At 41.0% G+C, this 20658-nt stretch overlaps 1 protein-coding gene across 5 annotated transcripts in view; it reads right to left on the reverse strand.

Moving 5' to 3' along the window:
• Positions 1 to 10623, reverse strand: part of ap1g1 (adaptor related protein complex 1 subunit gamma 1) — a 28167-nt gene extending 17544 nt beyond the window's left edge. For 2 of the 5 annotated variants that reach the window (XM_017700689.2, XM_017700686.2), the window contains exons 1-3: positions 10087 to 10623; positions 553 to 756; positions 328 to 452 (exon numbers count right to left, since the gene is read on the reverse strand). In XM_017700689.2, the coding sequence (XP_017556178.1) occupies positions 328 to 452; positions 553 to 753 (326 nt within the window). In that variant the 5' untranslated portion in view covers positions 754 to 756; positions 10087 to 10623. Of the gene's footprint in view, positions 1 to 327; positions 453 to 552; positions 757 to 4498; positions 5377 to 10086 lie in introns of those variants that run through there. The other 3 variants (XM_017700688.2, XM_017700687.2, XM_037545229.1) reach the window with 3 other exon arrangements.
• Between the last annotated feature and the right edge of the window lie 10035 nt (positions 10624 to 20658).

The following is a 20658-nucleotide window of genomic DNA, read 5'->3' on the forward strand; positions in this document are numbered from 1 at the left end:
CAAAAAGGCAAAGAGAGAAAATCAGAAAGATGAGTCAGAAACAAAAGGGTAACACAATGTGAGGGACCACTAAATCCATGTTTCAGAAGTGCAGACATGAAGCAAGAAGTAGGTAAAACAAAGCTACTGACACAGATATTAGGCCCACGTCTGTGCCTAGCAGTGCAGAATATCAGAGGAGTGATAACTACTTTTTAAAGCAGCACATACTGCACTTCACACCCTCAACCCATTCCTCACATCTTATCTGAAGCTTCAGCAACCAGACAGCTGGCTGCGTCTGACAGACGAACAGTAAAATGAGCCTAGTTGTTGCCAACTGCTTACTTCTTGATGCAGTTTGTCATAAGTAGATGGACATCCTGCCTTTCATCCAACAGCAACATGGCCCCCAAGTACCCTATTCGCTTGTCTGTGAACTTCTGTGATGCGATCAGCTTCAGGCACTCAAGCTGAGAAAAAAAAAAAAAAAAAAAAAAGGATGAGACACGACATTAGACACCCTCTAGCAGTCCCACTAGAAATCAGTGTTCAGCAGACCATTTGATTTACCTGCCCGAAATGTGCTGGGTACCCCAACATGTGCATGTACAGCAGCTTTGCCACATTTCTACAGCGATACGTGTTGTCTTCTTCTCTGAAAGATGACCTGATGGCAGCACACTCTTTCTGGATCATCTCTCGCTCCTCAGCCTGGGTCCGAGCCGTCCGGATTGTCCGGATCAGCTCCCGCAGTCTGATCGGAGCTGGCATCCTCTGCAATGAAGACACAATGTGATCCAATGAGCCACTGAAGTAGTAACATTAGGCACATTTACAAAGACAAATGAGACCTCGTTCCAAAACATCAGCAGTCACAGGCTACAGCCATCAAGCAAGCAGCTATCAATCAACTCTGTCAATGGGCAACTGTGGTACTGGAAGCATCAAAAGTACTTAAGTTTCATTTGACGTTATATTTCAGCTTAAACTATACCTTGACCCGGGGCTGTGCCATACTATGATCATATCGCTGCTGCTGGAACAAAACCTTGTAGCTCCAAAATGGTAATTTTACAGGAGAAGGAAAAAACAAGCTTTACTTTTAATGTAAGTCAATGGAACCAGACTTTTTTCTGAGTAATTTTGGCCCATTTCTTTTGGTGCATTCATCACAAAATCTACACACAATGTAAAGAGCAACAGGCATTATCGAATGATGTCAAAAACTGTGGGGGGACATACAAGTTGACATGTTATGACAGAAGCAATATGTTTCTTCATTATATTGTAGATGTCACCAGTACTTAAAAATAAATATATATGCACGCACACACACACACACACACACACCCCAAAAAACAAAATCATAATTAGTGCTGCTTAACTAGAATTATAGCAGTACAGGATAAGAAATGCTGAAAAGTCACTATTCGATTTCATTTTACTTTTCAAATGTGGCGGAAATTTGCTAGGGAGCCAAGTTGCGTGTGAATGTTAGGCAGGCTTTACACAGTGAAGGCAAATAGTTGCACATTGCGAGTTGCATACGACATAACTTCCATGCAACCTAACAGCTAATATCATCTATGACCTGTGATTTACATTTGCATATTCGAAGCATTTTTATCGTCCGTGTATAATTTTTCCAAATGTCGCAGCCATTTTTTTAAAAGGGTACGCACATCTACTAATATCTATATCTACAATATATCCACCCAACTAAGAACCATCACTAATATTTTATATATATAGTAGCCTTGATTGTGTTGTATGTCTCGCTCATCTTGAAGTTTATCGAGGAGCAAAACTTGGTCTCCCCTTCTGTACACAGCAGTGCTACTGGAGTTTTAAACACTGTGCCCACTCATTATCCACTCTATTAGACACTCCTACCTTGTCGGTCCACCTTGTAGATGTAAACATAGTTTGTGTTGGTCATCTTCTAGTTCATCATCAGTGGGCACAGGACACTGCCCACAGGATGCTGTTAGCTAGATATTTTTGGTTGGTGGACTATTATCAGTCCAGCAATGACACCGAGATGTTGCTGGAGTTTTTAAACACTGTTGTGTCTGATCCACTCAGACCAGCGCAACACACTAACACACCACCGCCATGTCAGTGTCAGTGCCGTGCTGAGAATGATCCACCACCCAAATAGTACCTACTCTGTGAGGGTCTATGGGTGTCCTGACCACTGAAGAACAGGGTAAAAGGGGGCTAACAAAGTATCAGAGAAACAGATGGACTAGTCCAATCTCTACTGGCTGATAAAATGGACAAGCATAGAAACAAGGAGGTGGTCATAATGTTATTAAATTTAAAAAAGGTTTGTTATTAAATTTAAAAAAGGGATCATCGATCATCCGTCACAATCAAACAGTGTGATGGATAACAGTGAAACCACGTGTGAAATTCCATTCCTTCATGGGCCTTCAGAGGTGAGCACTAAGGTTTCAGTGTGCTGGAGCCTGATTAAAAATTAAAGAAGCACATGCGTAGTGGTAAGATTACATTCTCATCTATTTACACTCAACTGGGTAGGCTGGGAAATATCAGCAACCTGCTTCTACAACATTTGATATGAAGTGAGTCTGGAGTCTGAAAACCAGGGGACTTCCTGCTGCACAAGGATATAGAAACTGACAAGGCATTTGGTCACAGGTGGTCATTAACAAAGGTTTCAATAGCGCCGATTTGTGACAATGTGTTAAGCCAAATGTTTCCAAGATACACGTGCAAATAAGAGCAGACTGCAGACTCTATATCTGGCTACAAATGGCAGCTGATCCAAACAACTATCTACTTGTCCTTGTTGAACACAAAGAGTGTGCACACTGCCAACAGCTCATTTACCGGCCTCCTATTTGCAAGGTGAGCAGCACAGCAAATGGAGGCTGTGCTGTCTGGAGCCACATCAGGCACACCAAAACTCAGATTTGGGTCCATCTCAACCCCTTAAAATCCTAGGCTTATTAGACTTATTATTCAGTAACTAAGGGACTTCAAGACAAACTGACTGTGCTACGCTCTTAAAAAAGATGGCTGTTTAAAAGGTCTTTGGATAAAGAAAATGGTTCTACGTGCTCCATGTAACCATGAACTCTCAAAAAATCCTTCACATGATTAAAAAGGTTCTTTGCAGTGTGAAAGAACTTTTCAGATTGATGGTAAACATGTTGTGTATGGATCTATATAGCACCAAAAAGGTTTCTTCTATTTTTACAACATCAAGCTTGTAACAATAGGAGAACCCTTTTTGGTGCCACTTCTTAAAAAGGATCTATGAGGAACCATCTACAGCACTTTCTCCATCAACCTGAAGAACCCTTTCAGACTGCAAGGAACCCTTTAGTCATACAAAAAGGTTTCGCTAAGAGTTCAAGGTTCTATACAGAATCCTTTTCACTAATAAAGAACCTTTGGAGAAGTAGCTTGTTAAAGAGTGTATTCTTAGATTATAAAAGGTGTGTAGGTAAACTTTGGACCCACCGGTGGGCCATAACTATTTAAGGGGCTAAGCTCAAACTGTGAATGTAGGCTACATGCTGCTGGAGTACTGAAGGCACGGTATAGGAGTGGGAGAGTTGGCTCATTTAACCAAGCCCTCAGGAATACAGTTGGAATCAGCATTGAGAGTCAATCGTCTACAACTGCTACGTGGCAGAGACAGCAAAGATGTGTTTTTATACACACACACACACACACACACACGTATACGCAACACAGAGATGGCGTAAAGGAAATGACTCTGAACGAATGACATTTTTCTCCCAACGTGACAGCTCAAACTTCGATTGAGAAAACACAATGACTGTCACTAAAGCTTTGTTCACACAGCAGGTAAAAGTGGCCTAAATACGACCTTAAAAGGTTCTTTGCAGTGTGAAAGAGCTTTTCAGATTCATGGTAAACGTGTTATGTATGGATCTATATAGCACCAAAAAGGTTTCTTCTATTTTTACGACATCAAGCTTGTAACAATAGGAAAACCCTTTTTGGTGCCACAGGCCCGAAACCTACTTGACACATTGACGCAAATGCAAATAACGGTGGTCGCTCAACGCACTGCAAACTCACAGTACTTTTTTTTTTTTTTTTTTTTTTTACAAACTCACCGTGCCTTATTATGTTGCTATGGTGGATAAAACACTCCGTACTGAAGGGGGCAATAGAGGGCAAATTGGAAAGGGATCTACTATTGTTCTAACAGCCTCAACAGCTAAACGTGGACAGGAGAGGTGAGCGACTTGCTTTACACCTCTTCTCTTAAAATGGAAATGTGATAAACGTATATCTTTATGCTCATGTAAGCCGTCTTTAGGTGAGACTCAACTGCTCGACTGCTATGGCAGTTAAGACAGCACCCCCTGCTGCAGCACTCAGATTGCAGCTTTTTCAAAGAAATGTCCAAACGCGGCTGCAGGAGAACGAACCTGCAGCGCCACAGAACAATTAAAAGTCTGAAAACAAAGTTTAAAGAATCCGAGGACACAAAACAAAGAAGTGACCGCACCTTTTTTATGGTGAACTCGAACACACTCTAGGTGATGAGCCCAGCTGTCAACCACTGGAACTTCACGACAGCTCCTGTGATGCTGGCGAAGATGAAACAAACCTCCCGGAGCAACTGGCGATCATCGACCGTCTCGACTCTTTACCTCTGGACGAGCCGTGTGAAGCTGTTCTTTTGCGTGTGTGGGTCAGTTTAGAAACTGATCTGTTCAGACTGATGTTGCATACATATTTAAAAGATGCCAACGAAGCCTAAATTACCCCTATAACATGTGTGTGCAAAAATACGACATGATCAGATGGAGGACGCCAAGACATGAGACAAAAATATGTAGAACCAAGTCCAAACACTTAAGCCTTGAGAGCTTCAAGAGGCTTAAGAGATCTTTGTTTATCACACCAGGTGATACGATGGCAAACACAAGCCCAGAAAGTTTATTCCTTGAGGTGAGGAGATAGGCTTCATGGCTTGCTGTCACAGATAAACACCGCTCTTTTACCCGTTAGCATGCAGCACATAATTAAGCTGCTACAGCAAGAGAGAAAGTACAGTGATTACTTGCTGAACAAAGACATTTTCAGCATCTCGCATCCTCTTAGTGAAACAGTTGATGCTGCAAGGAAAAGGTCTCGCTAAATGGACAGTGTAAATGCAAACAAATACACAGCCCTCTTCAACAGCACAACTAAAACTAGATGTGCATTTCCTATGTGTGTTTCTGTGTAGGTGAACACCTCCTTAGATACGTGTCTGTGTGGTATGTGAGAGAAGGAGAGATGTAGGTGTTTGAGGAGGGGGAGTCATTCAAATTAAATGTCACTCTTTATCACTCTTAGTGGAGAAGCCTTGTTTGAGTTCTGATTTGCACCCTCTGAACAGTCATAACATAAATGTTTACTCTATCGCTTAACTGGATAGATGGTGTGAGATAATTGATGATTATTTTGGTGTCATGTGTATTGAGAAGAAAATGTCTGAATTATGACAAGTTAAACACAGAGAATATCTTGAAATAAGCAGATTCTGATTGAGAAATTTACATGGGAACAAATGGGGTAGTTTTCTGTGCCTAGTGCCAAACAGTCATAACTAAAGCTATTATATAAAGATATTTTGAGGTTTCAGAAAGGAAAAGTTTCTCTACTGTTTGAAACTGAAATGTTTCTAGGTGAAAGTTTAAAAATTTTAAAGCAGATTCCCTGCGTGATCAGCTGTGTCTGTGAGCCTGAGTGGCCTGCTGTGACATCAATGTCAGTTAGAATTTGAAGTTCTAGAACATTCCGCCATACATTCTTATGGGAGATTTTTAATTTTATTAAAAACTACCAACCCGGTCGACTCCAAAAATACATAGCACAAGTCACAGCACAGAGACCTTCGAAACACAGTTTGAACGGAGACTGTGCGTTAAGCAGTTTGAGCTGTATTAATCACAGAAATGTGTGGAAGAATAATAAGAAGTATGAGAGATAACAATAGAGCTCCTTTTCAAGCACTCTAATTATCCATTATATAAAGAGATCCTGTGACCACTGATGAAGGACTAGAGAATGACCAACACAAACTGTGCAGCAGCAGATCAACTAGGCTATCGTCTCTGACTTTACATCTACGAGGTGGGCCGAGATGGTAGGAGTGTCCAAGAGTGGAGACTTTAAAAACTAGAGCAGCACTGCTGTGTCTGATCCACTCAGACCAGCACAACACACTAACACCACCAGTCAGTGTCACTGTAGTGCTGAGAATGACCCACCACCCAAATAGTAGCTGCTCTGTGAGGGTCCATGGGGGTCCTGACCACTGAAGAACAGGGTAAAAGGGGGCTAACAAAGTATCAGAGAAACAGATGAACTACAGTCTCTAACTGTAGAACTACAAAGTGCACCAATATAGTAAGTGGAGCCGATAAAAATGGACAATGAGCGTAGAAACAAGGAGGTGGTCATAATGTTATGCCTGACTGGTGTACTGTATGTACAATCATTGTCCACGGATTGTCCACAACTCATTCAAAAACCTAAACTGCTTCCAAATAGACACCCTACCCTGTTCACACTGCAACAACCGTAAAGCCTTTTTTTTTGCTGCACACGTTTATCAGTCGCTGACAAAAAACAGACACGAAGGACGGACATGCAAATGAAGCAAACAAGCAGGCCAAAGTTCCATACTGCCGACTGTGCTGACAGGCTGCTATTCAGCTATTCCCCATTCCAAGTTGCCTTATAAAGCAGACACGAGGGCAAATAACACTTTGGAAGAGTCTGACACACAGGTTGGTTTACAAGCAGTGGAAACAAGAAAGGGAAGCCTGGTGAAGCAAGCAGTCAATAAGGCTTGGCCGCACTGATAAAGTAAGAATTCAGTGAACAAAGCAAAATGGGAGGTCATAACCCTCTGCATTCCTGAAAACTCCGACATTAATTTTTCTCCCCTCGTCCACCGCAGCAGCCTGCGTTCAGACGAATACCTGTAAATGACCTGAAGGCAAAGATAGAAACGTCTTGATCAGACAACATACCACAAATGTGTGACTCATTATTGGGCGCAAATAAGCAGAGACCTGACTCAAACACACCCCACCAAAAGAGTGTATATTAATCATATGAATATTAATCATTAACCCTGCATTATCTAAACCATGACTACCATGAAGCGTGGACCCATCCATGAGAATGTTTGGTACCCCAGTCCCTCACTCAACGAAACACATTTTTACATAATTTATTGTATTTTCAGTCTGCTCTTAATATTTAAGAATTTATTTATTTAACATTCAAACTATGGGTAAAATTAATTTTTCCTAGCAAAATAAGTGTTTATGAAACTATGTTAATGAATGGAATATTTTTGGAAAGAGCTTTCAAATCTGTTCTTTTTTTTTTAAAACATTCCTTATCAAATCATGTTTTCAACCACTAAATTTAATTTGAATTACAATTTTTAAAAAAAGTGTAGTGGAAAGGCAGAGGGCCTCCAGATCAACTCAGAAAACATGCAAAACACATAGTAGATAAACTGAAAAACTACAGGTGCAGATGGTTTATGCTCAACAGCAGCAAGAAAAGCAACAGCTCAAGGGCCAATTGCACCAAAGTCAGCTTTACATGGCCTTACCTCCGCAATCGGGACAAAACGAGTACTATGCCACCATGTTTCTGACCCTCCATCATTTCTTTCTGCAGGCTTTGGGTCATTTGGTCAAAGTGTCCATGGAAAGCAAGCTGTGCCAAGCTGTAAGCCTACACACTTAGCTCGTACACTTAACACTTAAACTCTACACACAAACTCAACTTGTACTCGGAAGGGAGATTAATTGATAAAAGTGGCAGCACATCATTGCTTTTAGCTGGATTCTTTAGTTTTTCAATCGTTCACCTAAGCAGTCTACCTTTGCCTCTGGAGAATTAGGGGTTGGTCAGATGGAGGATGAGCCTGGCAACCAGAAGAGGAACATAAACAACCGAAACCCTCAAGGGAACCAACCAAGTGACACGGTCCCATTCAGTACTGATGTAGGCCAATTGGGGACACCATCACAAAACCAGGGTTTAATGGGAGACAGTCCACGCTCATCACACACAGCTGACATCCTTGGCATCAATATCGATGGGATTCTAGTAACACCACCACGTCCACAACCTCGGAGTTATCTTTGACCCTATGCTCTCTTTCGACATCCACACCAATTCTGTTGTTAAGACAGCATTTTTCCATCTTCACAATATTTTTCGCCTCCGACCCTTTCTCAGCCCAGCCAACGTAGAAGCACCTGTGCGTGCATTAGTGATGTCACAGCTGGACTACTGCAATGTTCTCTTTCCTGGCCTCCCTGTCAGAATCCTCACTTGGTTACAGTATGTACAAGTTTGACCATATCACCCCTGTCCATTCTGTGTCCAGTACAAAGTTCTCCTCATAACACAAAGCTCTGCAGTCTGGCTCCTCAATACTTGGCAGAGCTTCTGAGATCACAAAGTCTAGGCCTTCTTCATGTTTCTAGTTATGGAATACTAGAATGGAATACCCAGTCTATTCAGGATGCAACCTCTCTGTCTTCATTCAAATCTCTGTTAAAGACGTACTTGTTTTCACTGTGCTGTCGTTGTTCCATTTATACTTGAATGTTTACCTGTACTGCTCTTTTGTTTAACGTGTTGATGTTCTTTGATTGTAAAATGTCCTTGAGAAGGGAAATGCGCTACTAAATGAATAAAAGTAATGATGATGATGATGGAGAAAATCAAGCTACACAAAAAACTAAACATTTTCCTGCCTGCATCCTGAAAACTGTAATTATATGCTTGCTCCTTTTTAAACTCAAAATTATTTTTTGGGTTTTATACCAAAGCAACAACCCTCATCCATTCACTGCTTGATGTACATGGTTACAAATAAAACTCCTGGCTTTTATTCCATGACAGGACATGCAAAAGTGCAATTCCCTGTAATCAAACAACATTGCAGGCTGACTTTACCATACAGGGCTTGACCTGCAGCTACCCATTCATCCGTGTGGGTTAACACCCCCCCCCCCCCTTTCTCGTATATAAAAGATCCACCTCCGTTGATTTAGCACTGGGTTACATACAAACAGTGGTCTTCCACTTCCTTTCGAGACCTGTTCCCTGGTTAACGTGAACACACCGACGCGGCCAGCGATGCGACGCTTTTATGAGCATACTTGGAATATTTCTTTGGAAACCGCAGCCCGAATCGAGCATGAAAACGTAGTGTTTGTATAATTAAAGCCAACTTACACGAAAACACTCGCATTTCAGCAGCTTAGTCTACACACCTAACCCAGGGTAGCGTAACAAGGCCGCAGCACAGACTCAAATCAACTCCCGACAGCTCCAAAATACGCCCGATAGGTTGCCCCAACAAGCCAACTCCGCTTTGAAAAAGCGGTTTATGAACGTATCTGCCTGTTTTCACGATCTGGTCGAGTAGTGGATCGATTGGCTGCATTTTTTCCTACTAGGAAGCGATTCGCTAGGTTAGCTACTTGGCTAACGTTAGCCAGGCCTCCGACCAGTGCTGCTTTGGCTGGGGATTAAGGTTGACTGTGCTACGCTACGTTAGCCAACCTGGCTGTCTTATCCGGTGAAAATAGCCACATTACTGTGAGGAAACGTGTGGGACCGGCTGACTAACGTTAACACGGACATGTAGCGCTTTCTGGGGCAAAGCACGGCTAAGGTTAGTCACTGTGGACACGCCTGGTGTCCTATCAGTAGCGACCGCTAGCCAGCCAGCTAACGAACCAGTACGTGCAGCGTTAGGCAGCCTGGCTGAGGTGTAGCTGCGACTGAGCTTAGAAAGAGAGCTCAACAACTATGTAGTGAATGACAGCACCGCTGTGTCCCTGGCCAGCCCAGCAGCGGCTGAGTCTGTAACGCTCGCTGGCTGGCTGGCTGGCTGGCTGGCTGGCTAACCTCAGAGCTCCTTCAGCTTGTTCCACTTCCCGACCCCCTTCTTCTTATCCAGCCTTTACAGCTCCGGACAGGACAGCCGGACGAGTCCCGACCTCACGAACCGTCAAACAAGCTGCTTATCTCTCAAGTCGGAACAGACACTGTACTCACCAGCCGTAATGACACCAGAAAACAACTGGAATCTTCTCTGCGGGCGAAGGAGGGAGGAACAGACCAGACATTCAAAATGGCGGTGGCGCTAGCCTCAGCACCTCTACTGCAGGCGGAAGGTTACTGTGAACAGTCTCCCAAACTTCAAGGCGCAGGAAGGACGGCAGGGAATTACACTCACAAACACATACACACACACACACACACACACACACACACACACACACTGTTTAGCCTAAACGCTCTGAACTGAAATACAAATATAAGTAGTTTTTTTGTTTTTAATGCTTGTCTGATGTGTCAGGACCTAGCGACGCATTCATTCAGGTCAGTGACGTGACCGCAATAAAGTGACGAGCCAGGAAGCTACAGCTTAGCTAACCTAGCCGCTTGTCCATGGTGTTTTTCCCGTTTATTGAGACTCTGTCCGCTCTAAACTGCATACATGTTTTAATTCCTGGCTTCGCTTTGTTATATTTATGTCGTCTGAATAACGTGGCGACGGCGGGAAGCGGTGCATGTACGACATTCCTGCTACGTGTCAGTCCGGCGGAGGAGGACTAACACACGGCTGTAAGAGCGGTGCTGCGGCCTGCGCCTAACCTCGTGGCAGTCGCTGATGACGTCAACCTGCACTGTTGTGTCCCCTCTTTAGAGAGTCACCGCTAAACGGGGATTTATTCAGACGTTTTCCGCCTGGTGATCCTGAGCGAGACGGAGAAATCCACGTTATTTTGCAGGCAGAAATGTACTTAAGTACTCTTTTTGTGTATCTGAAGTTTTTCCATTCTGGGTGACTTTTTACTTTCACTCCACTACATTTCAAAGTCAAATATCTGACTTTTTCCTCCACTACATTTTGAGAAATCTGTCGTTCCTTTTGGTTTCTGTGTGTTTAAAAACGTAACATGTCAAAACGAAAGAAGCGCAAAGCAAGAACACCAATCAGGGCACAGCGGTCACTTTGTTTTGGGCTTGTTTTGACCTGTTGGTCATACCGACCCAGTGCAGCACAATAGAGTACAATATAGAAATATGTCCACATATGCAGTCGTGACTGACGCGTCTTTTTTCTGAATTTCTACAAACACCATTTCATTTTATAGTAAATTAGTTTGGGCTAGTTTATGTTTATGAACAGAGCCCTACAGATCAACATAGTAAAGGAAACTCATTTGTGATCCTGAGTTTAAAGCCAGTTTTTATTAAACTTAAACTTGTAACTAAGTTGTAAATAAATCTTAAACTGAAACTTTGCTTGTTTGTAAAAAGTGATTTCAGAGCCACTCGGTTCTACCTGATGGAAACTGTTTGCTTTCAGTGTTTTGTGCTTATGATCATTTTAATAAACATCAGCGTCACTAATTAATGACATTCTATTAAAAGACTGGTTTACCAAGAGAGACACTGGAGGATTTTCACCTAAAATGAGTTCATGAAGCAAGTCTTGTTATAAAAATGATAACAAGACATCAGAGCCATAATTAATCTTATAGTACTTTTACTTTTGATACTTAAGTACATTTGAAGGCAAATACTTTAGTACTTTTACTCAAGTGGAAGTCTAAAGGGAGGAACTTCTATGTTTACTGGAGTAATATTTTACCATGGGTGTCTCTACTTTAACTCAAGTACGTGGTTTGTGTGCTTCGTCCAGTGCTGCAGAAATGCTTAAGGAATCATAGCTCTGCTGCGAAGTAGATTAGTCGTGCTTAAATCATTCTAAATATCATTATTATATACAGTAATACACATGTTTCATCAAGTGGAGCAATATTGGTTGAGCATTTAATCAAAAATTGGGTTCCTGAGTGATCTGTGTTGTGCTGGGTTAAAGGGAAATTCCACCTACTTTCAAAATATATGCATAATTCTATCTTTAACAAGTAAACAAAGTCATTCAGAGTGGTTTTATATAAAACAACCTATTGTAGAGAAATCTCCAGACTCAGATGTCTTCACAGTGAGGGTGATAGGAATCAGGGGTCACAATATATACAACCCAAATACAGCCACTTAATTGACTATCTAAAACCACCAGTGAACGTACACAAGTCTTCTGATTTCTTTATATGTAATGTCGATGATAAAATAGTGAATGATATGAAAAAAAAAATGTTTTTTTTTGCAATCTATTTCACCTTACAGCACCTTCCATGTACCCCTCCACCATGAACGGATTAAAATAATTGGATTAACAAGACGTTTTAGGCCAAAACTTGGTCTTGCAGGCATCTGGCAGCATATTCATAGCCATTTTGTGCCATAATGTTCTGTGAGGAAGCTTTTAGAGGCATTAAATTCAGATGTTTGGATACTATCACGACCACTGTGAGCAATTCTAACGCAGTAAATTTCTCTAGAACAGAACATTTCACATCAAACCACTCTGAATGGCCTCATTTACATCTTAACTGTTTAATTATGTCAACATTTTGAAAAAGTGATGGAGTTACCCTTCATAACCATAACAGCTCCTATTCAATCCAACTAGCTGCATTCCCATAAAAGTGCCCCCTCCCACCCTGAGCAGTGATGAATATACAAGTTGAATGTTCATGTAGCCACACAATAGTCCAAATGCCCTGCTGAGAAACAACATAGAAACCATGTAGTGTTTTTGTTGATCCCTAGTGGTTTTGCAATGTGTTTTGGCATTTCTTGATGGATTGAAGTCACAATGGAACAGTTTATATGTTGGTCTGTGATGGATTCCAGATGGATTTGTTGATTTTCTTATAGCATCTAAAGGTGTTTTACAGGATACCAGTGGTCACTAATTGTAACCATTAAGTCAGTGACCTCTGCTTTGGTGATTGATCATTGAGTAATCAAACTGAGAGAAATATGAAACATTTTTCAGTCAGGTTTGAATGGATAGTTTAGCTTTTAAGAGCCGTTTTACAACAAGTTTAATTGAGGTACAGCCTGAGTTCACCCCACTAATCACTAAACTGAATTTGTTTGGCCTGTTAGAAAACCAGCTGGGGGAAAAATCATATCCAAGGATCAATAGGTCAAACAAACAGTGATACTGTACGCCCTCTAGTGATTTAAACTGGAACAGCACTCCTCTAAAAACACTCATTTGCTCAAAATTTGAACATTTGTGAGTGTAGAATATCATGTTTAGCTCACAAGAAGCAAATGCTTTAGAAATGTCTTTACTTACTGTATTTTCCATCAGTGTTAGTCTAGATCAGTGGTGGATGAAGCACACAAACAATGTACTTGAGTTAAAGTAGAGACACCCAAGGTAAAATATTACTCCAGTAAAAGTAGAAGTTCCTCTCTTTAGACCTCCACTTGAGTAAAAGTACTAAAGTATTTATCTTCAAATGTACTTAAGTATTGAAAATAAAAGTACTAAAATATTAATCATGGCTCTAATGTCCTGTTATCATTTTTATAACAAGACTCGCATCATGAATTCATTTTAGGTGAAAATCCTCCAGTGTCTCTCTTGGTAAACCAGTCTTTTAATAGAATGTCATTAATTAGTGACGCTGATGTTTATTAAAATGATCATAAGCACACAACACTGAAGGCAAACAGTTTCCATCAGGTAGAACCGAGTGGCCCTGACATCACTTTTTACAAACAAGCAAAGTTTCAGTTTAAGATTTATTTACAACTTAGTTACAAGTTTAAGTTTAATAAAAACTGGCTTTAAACTCAGGATCACAAATGAGTTTCCTTTACTATGTTGATCTGTAGGTCTCTGTTCATAAACATAAACCAGCCCAAACTAATTTACTATAAAATGAAATGGTGTTTGTAGAAATTCAGAAAAAAGACGCGTCAGTCACGACTGCATATGTGGACGTATTTCTATATTGTGCTCTATTTACACAAAGTTAGGTTAGTTCATCATTTATGTTGAATAGACTCTCCCAAAATTTTACACTGCTGCGCTGATGTTGAACCGTGTGCTGCACTGGGTCGGTATGACCAACAGGTCAAAACAAGCTCAAAACAAAGTGACCGCTGTGCCCTGATTTGTGTCCTTGCTTTGCTCTTCTTTCATTTTGACATGTTACATATTTATACACACAGAAACCAAAAGGAACGACAGATTTCTCAAAATGTAGTGGAGGAAAAAGTCAGATATTTGACTTTGAAATGTAGTGGAGTGAAAGTAAAGAGTCGCCCAAAATGAAAAAACCTCATTATAGATACACGAAAAGAGTATTTAAGTACAGAAACTAATTGCATTTACTTAGTTACTGCCCACCACTGATCTTGATATGGTGTATTTTTAATGTTGTGAAACTCCACGAGACCAGATTTATGGTCAGTAGTCAGTAATGCAAGCAATACAACAAGATTCTGTTACTTGATGCTGTCTGAAGCCTTACTCAGATAGCATTTTCATTATTGTGTGTTCTCTATACAAAGCAATATACAGTTATTTAGGTTGATCTGTTCTTCATATTCCTTCCTTACTCTAAGCCTTAGTGTTGTGTTGTGAGACAAAATCACCTAGAAATCTTTTATATTTTCAGCCATGCAATGAAAATGGTTGAGGAATCTTAGCTTTACTGCAAAACAGATTAGTCAAAAATTGGGTTCCTGAGTGGTCTGTATTGTGCTGAGTAAAAAGTGAATTCCACAGATTTTCAACATTTCTGCTTAATTCCATCATTAACAAGTAAATAAAGTCATTCAGAAGGGTTTTATTTAAAATGGCTTAAATATATATATATATATATATATATATATATATATATATATGTGTGTGTGTGTGTGTGTGTGTGTGTGTGTGTGTGTGTGTGTGTGTAAATATATATGGGGACTGGCAATGCACACTGCACTCAACCACCTGGAAGGAACTAACACCTATGTGAGAATGCTGTTCATCAACTTCAGCTCCGCCTTTAACACCATCATCCCCTCCAGACTTGTCTCCAAGCTCAACACACTTGGAATAAGTCACACCCTGTGCAGCTGGATTATGGACTTCCTCACCTGCACACCCCAGTGTGTTAGGATGGGTGAACAGACCTCCCCCTCCCTCACACTCAGCACAGATTGTCTACAAGGCTATGTCCTCTCACCACTGCTCTACACACTGTACACCTATGACTGCACTCCAAAACACAGCTCCAATACTTTCATTAAATTTGCGTATGACACCACATCATAGGCAATATCACCAACAATGATGAAGGACTGTACAGAGAGGAAGTCGAGCTCCTCACAGAGTGGTGTGCTGCCAACCTCTCCCTCAACATCAGCAAAACCAAAGAACTGGTTGTTGACTTCAGGAGGGGAAGTAGAGAGCATGCACCACTGAGCATCTAGGGGGCGATGGCGGAGTGAACAGCTTCAAATGTCTTGGTGTCTACATATCCAAGTATCTCACCTGGTCGCTCAACACATCCCACATCATCAGGAAAAGCCAACAACGCCTTCACTTCCTCAGAAGGTTAAAAAAAGTCAACATGCCACAACAGCTCCTCTGCATCTTCTACAGAGCCACAGTGGAGAGCATCTTGACCAGCTGTATCACCGTCTGGTACGGCAGCGCCACTGCTGCTGAACACAAGGCCCTGCAGAGGATGGTCAGAACTGCTCAGCACATCACCGCAGCTGTCCTCCCACCCATAGAGGACATATATGACGAGCAATGTGAGAGGAAAGCCACCAACATATCCTTAGACCCCACACATCCCAGCCACCCATTGTTCCATCCTCTGCCATCCGGAAAGATGATACCGGAACATCCGAGCCAGAACCACCAGGTTCAAGAACAGTTTCTATCCCCGAGCTGTAAAACTAGTCACACCGGCAGCATCGACCTGAGCTTAATCCAGCCACCCATTGTTCCATCCTCTGCCATCCAGAAAGATGATACCGGAACATCCGAGCCAGAACCGCCAGGTTCAAGAACAGTTTCTATCCCCGAGCTGTAAAACTAGTCACACCGGCAACATCGACCTGAGCTTAACAACAACACTACAGTCTGTTAATGATCAGCCTGATCACCCGGCACACTACACACTGAGCTCCACTAGTTTAGAGGACTGTATGCTATGCATTTCATCTCTGACTAAGCCTTATTTCTAGTATATTTATATATTTATACTGTTACTGTTTATTTAAGATGTTACCTGAACATTATGCTGCTATACTATTAACCAATAGTACTTCTGCATTTACTGTACTGCATGGATGGAGGATGGTTGCAGGCAGTTCAGGGAAAAATTGCAACAGGCCCTTGGGGGCAGTGAGGAGCTACCTGAGGACTGGGAAACTACAGCTAAGCTGGTGAGAGAAACTGGCAAAAATGTGTTGGGTGTTTCGTCTGGTCAGAGGAAAGAAGACAAGGAAAGTTGGTGGTGGAATGAGGAAGTCCAGGAGAGTATTCAGAAGAAGAAGGCAGCTAAAAGGCATAGCGAAAAGAATGGTGGCAAAGGCAAAGGCTCAGGCCTATGATGAGCTGTATGAGAGGCTGGACAGTAAAGAAGGAGTAAAGGACTTGTATTGTTTGGCTAAACAGAGAGATAGAGCTGGAAAGGATGTACAGCAGGTTAGGCTGATAAAGGATAGAGAGGGAAATGTACTAGTGAGTGAACAGAGAGTGTTGAGTAGATGGAAGGAGTACTTTGAAGAATTAATGAATGAGGAAAACGAGAGAGAGAGGAGGACAACGAGGGGGAGAGATAGTGGATCAGGAAGTGCAGAGAATTAGTAAGGTGGAAGTGAGGGCAGCTTTAAAAAGGATGAAGAATGGAAAGGGAGTTGGTCCAGATGACATACCTGTGGAGGTATGGAGATGTTTAGGAGAGAAGGCAGTGGACCTTTTAACCAGGTTGTTTAACAAAACCCTGGAGAGTGAGAGGATGCCTGATGAGTGGAGAAGCAGTGTACTGGTCCCCATTTTTAAGAACAAGGGTCATGTGCAGAGCTGCAGTAACTACAGAGGTATAAAGTTGATGAGCCACACCATGAAGGTATGGGAAGGAGTTGTTGAAGCAAGGCTAAGCGAGAGGTTCAGATCAGTGAGCAGCAGTTTGGTTTCATGCCCAGAAAGAGTACCACAGATGCAATTTACCGCGGTTTACTGCGGAAGAGAAGGGAGAACATGGTGGAATGTAGTGATAGAGATGCAGAGATATTTCAGCCCTCTAAGAAGACCAATTCTGACGTTTGGTCATGTTTTGGGTTTTATAAGAATGCAGAAGGAGAGTTAATTGAAGATGACCACCCTGTCAGCACAACATGCCGAAAGAAAATAGCGGTGAAAGGGGGCAACACATCAATCCTTACGAGTCACCTTCGCGACCACCACCTGCTACCTTTTAGAGAATGCAAGTAAAGTTAGCTTTAACCCAGAAGTCTGTGGGGACTTCGAAAAAGAAGAAATGTCATGGGTTGTGTGGTTTAACTTATGCTTATGGTTCGTTAATAATATATATGTACTGTGGAGCAGTGTCTCCAAAATGAGCTCTGAGTTAACAGTCACACAAGCTGTGAAACGAGACGCTGCGAAAGTTCAATCTGCCCTTTATCATCTCGCCTGCAATGTTTACATTGTGAAAAGAGAATAACAGTGTCTCAAATCACTCAATGCCCCCTACATAGTGCGCTACTTTTCAAACAAGCACAATCATTATTAACAAGCAGTTGAGTTTTAAATTGGGAATTTATAACCTATTGTTGATGTTGATTATAGATGACTTAGTTGAACTCTTTGGGTTAAGGATTTGCTATTTCAAGTGCACTACATAGGGAAGATAGTGTGCTTTGAGACAGGACCTTGAACGAATAATCGCTGTGTGCTGCTTTTAGGTAAAGCAGAGTTTCGTGGATGAAAGTGTTTCAGCTCAGATGCATGTTAATTTAAAGTTATGTTTTAGTTTTAAAATGCTTTTAGTTTCTCCTCAGAGATCATTACTCAAACCAGACGAAGTTAATATGCTGTTTTTTTTGCATTTCAATCTCAAGTGAGGAAAGATGCATACATGCAGGATGTGTTAGGCCAGCAGCATTTTATTTCTTCATGAAGAAGAGAATGGACATACAGTCACTGGTGTCAGTTTGGTCCAGTGTTGTGGCGAATTGTTGTTACATGTACTTTCTTGTGTTTAGAATGGTTGTGTTGCATTTATATGCACATTTGATTTATTTAAGGTTTTGTTCATTTAAGCCTCCAGTAAGGAAAATTTTCTGCACAGAAAGTGTTACCTTAAAGTTATTGCACTATTGCAGAGTTTTTTTGTTTACAGAGTATTACAAGTATTGTAAGTAATACAAAAGTAATACTACAAATGTATTGACTCTATATATATTTTTTTATGTTTATGCAAACAAAAAGTTCACATTGCTGCCAATTCTATTTGTATTAATATAAAAGTTGATGAGATGAGTTTCAGTTTGTGTATCAGCATTTATTTATTTATTTCACTTTTCAACACATTTGAACAATATCGTTATAGTACCATAATCGTGATAATTTTGGTCATGGTAATCGTGATATGAAATTTTAATATCGTTTCATCTCTAATGGCAAATTGTTCAGTAACTGCATGAAATAAATGTAATTTTTATTTAATTTTTTTTTGTCAGATTTCCCCTCAAATGAACAGAAAATGTGTTGTATGATCTACACATGTTGCTACATGCTTAAAATGTACTGCTGAAAGCCAAAAATCTCAGATGCTCTTTGTGTTATTTTATAAAAGTATTTTTTACAGAGCAGATCACTGAAGAGACGCCATCTGTTTATAGTTTATAGCCCAGATTTGTGGAAAAATGGGTCAACTTTCAGTAGAAAAACAAACTGTGAGTTCAGCTTCTTTTATTATAAGGGTTTAAAATGACATCACCATCTATATGGCTGAAAGAAGAGTTACAGCCTCACACGACGCCCACCTTCTGAATGTAGCTCATGAAATATGAAAGTTATGAAGAACATGACAAAGTGCATTTTGGAACCACCAGTGGGTTCAAGGAGTTTAAGAGCTCAAAGCTGTTGTAAAACAATATCTCCAACATCAGGCAACATATTTATAACTATGTCACTAAATAACGTTCTGTGGGGGAGCTTTTAGTGTTAATAAAAGCTTTATAGATATCTGGTTCCTATCACCACTACTGTAAACAACGGGTCATTTCACATCAAATCACTCTGAGTGACCTTGCTTACATCTTAAAGATTTAATTATGCAGAAATTATGAAAATTCCGTGGAATTCTCATTTAAATGGTTCAGATGTAAACAAAGTGATCCAGAGTGGTTTGAAGTGAACTGCTCTGTAAACTTACAGAGGCATCATTGTTGACAATGGTAGTGATAGGAACCAGACGTTTGAATTGTCCGGGGCCTCTAAAAGCTACAACAGAGAACATCATCCATCCATCCATCCATCCATCCACCCATTTTCTAAGCCACTTCTCCGTCAGGGTCGCGGGTGGGGTGAGGGGGCGGTGCTGGGACAGAGAACACTATTACACGAAATGGCCATAAATGCCCTGCCGATGCCTGGAACATTTCATTGTAATTTTGAGATATGGTTTTGGCCTAAAATATATTTTAAAAATATATTTATGGTATAGCGGCAGGCGGCACGGTGGCGTGGTGGGTAGCGCTGTCGCCTCACAGCAAGGAGGGCCTGGGTTCGATTTCCCGGCCGGGCGACCAGGGTCCTCTCTGTGTGGAGTTTGCATGTTCTCCCCGTGTCTGCGTGGGTTTCCTTTGGGTTCTCCAGTTTCCTCCCACAGTCCAAAGACATGCAGTCAGGCCAATTGGACATGCTACATTGCCCCTAGGTGTGAGTGACTGTCTGTCTGTGTCTGTGTGTGTCTGTCTGTCTGTCTGCCCTGCGATGGACTGGCGACCTGTCCAGGGTGTATCCTGCCTTCCGCCCGAAGACTGCTGGGATAGGCTCCAGCACCCTGAAGGTGAAGCGGCTTAGAAAATGGATGGATGGGTATAGCGGCAACGGGGTGTTGTCAGTCAGTCAAAAATAAAAGTCCCCAAAGAGAAAGCCAATGACTGTTCACTAGTCAATTTAGTTAATAAATAAATAAATGGCTAAAATTAGAGTTTCTCTGCAATATCACACCAAACCATAGTGACATTGTTAATATCTTCACAATCAATCAGAATTTAATTTTTACTAGTAAAAATAGAATTTTCACATGTTCAAGAAAAAAGGATTAAAAGCTAAAAAGGCTTGCCATATATTTGATATCAGGAATTCTATTCTTACTAGTAAAATTTAATTCTTGATTTCCAAAATTAAATTTTTACTAGTAAGAATTAAATTCCAGATATCAAAAATGACATTTTCACTTGTAGAAATTAAATTTTTACTAATAAGTATTAAATTTTCACATTTTTAAATCGAATTCCTGATATCAAGGAAAGGGATAAAAAGCTGAAACGGCTTGTCATATAAAACAAAAAATAAAGAGTCATAAAGAGAGAGGACAGCAGGAGTGATCATAGGTACAACCATCACAGACCAAATTTAAAAATTGATGAGAATTTTCTAAAATGGGTGGAATTCCCATTTAAGTCAATTCGCTTGTAATTTCATTTAAGTGGGTTTATTTGTTGGTTTTA

The sequence above is a fragment of the Pygocentrus nattereri genome, chromosome 15 (genome assembly GCF_015220715.1).
Source record: "Pygocentrus nattereri isolate fPygNat1 chromosome 15, fPygNat1.pri, whole genome shotgun sequence".
NCBI lineage: Eukaryota > Metazoa > Chordata > Actinopteri > Characiformes > Serrasalmidae > Pygocentrus > Pygocentrus nattereri.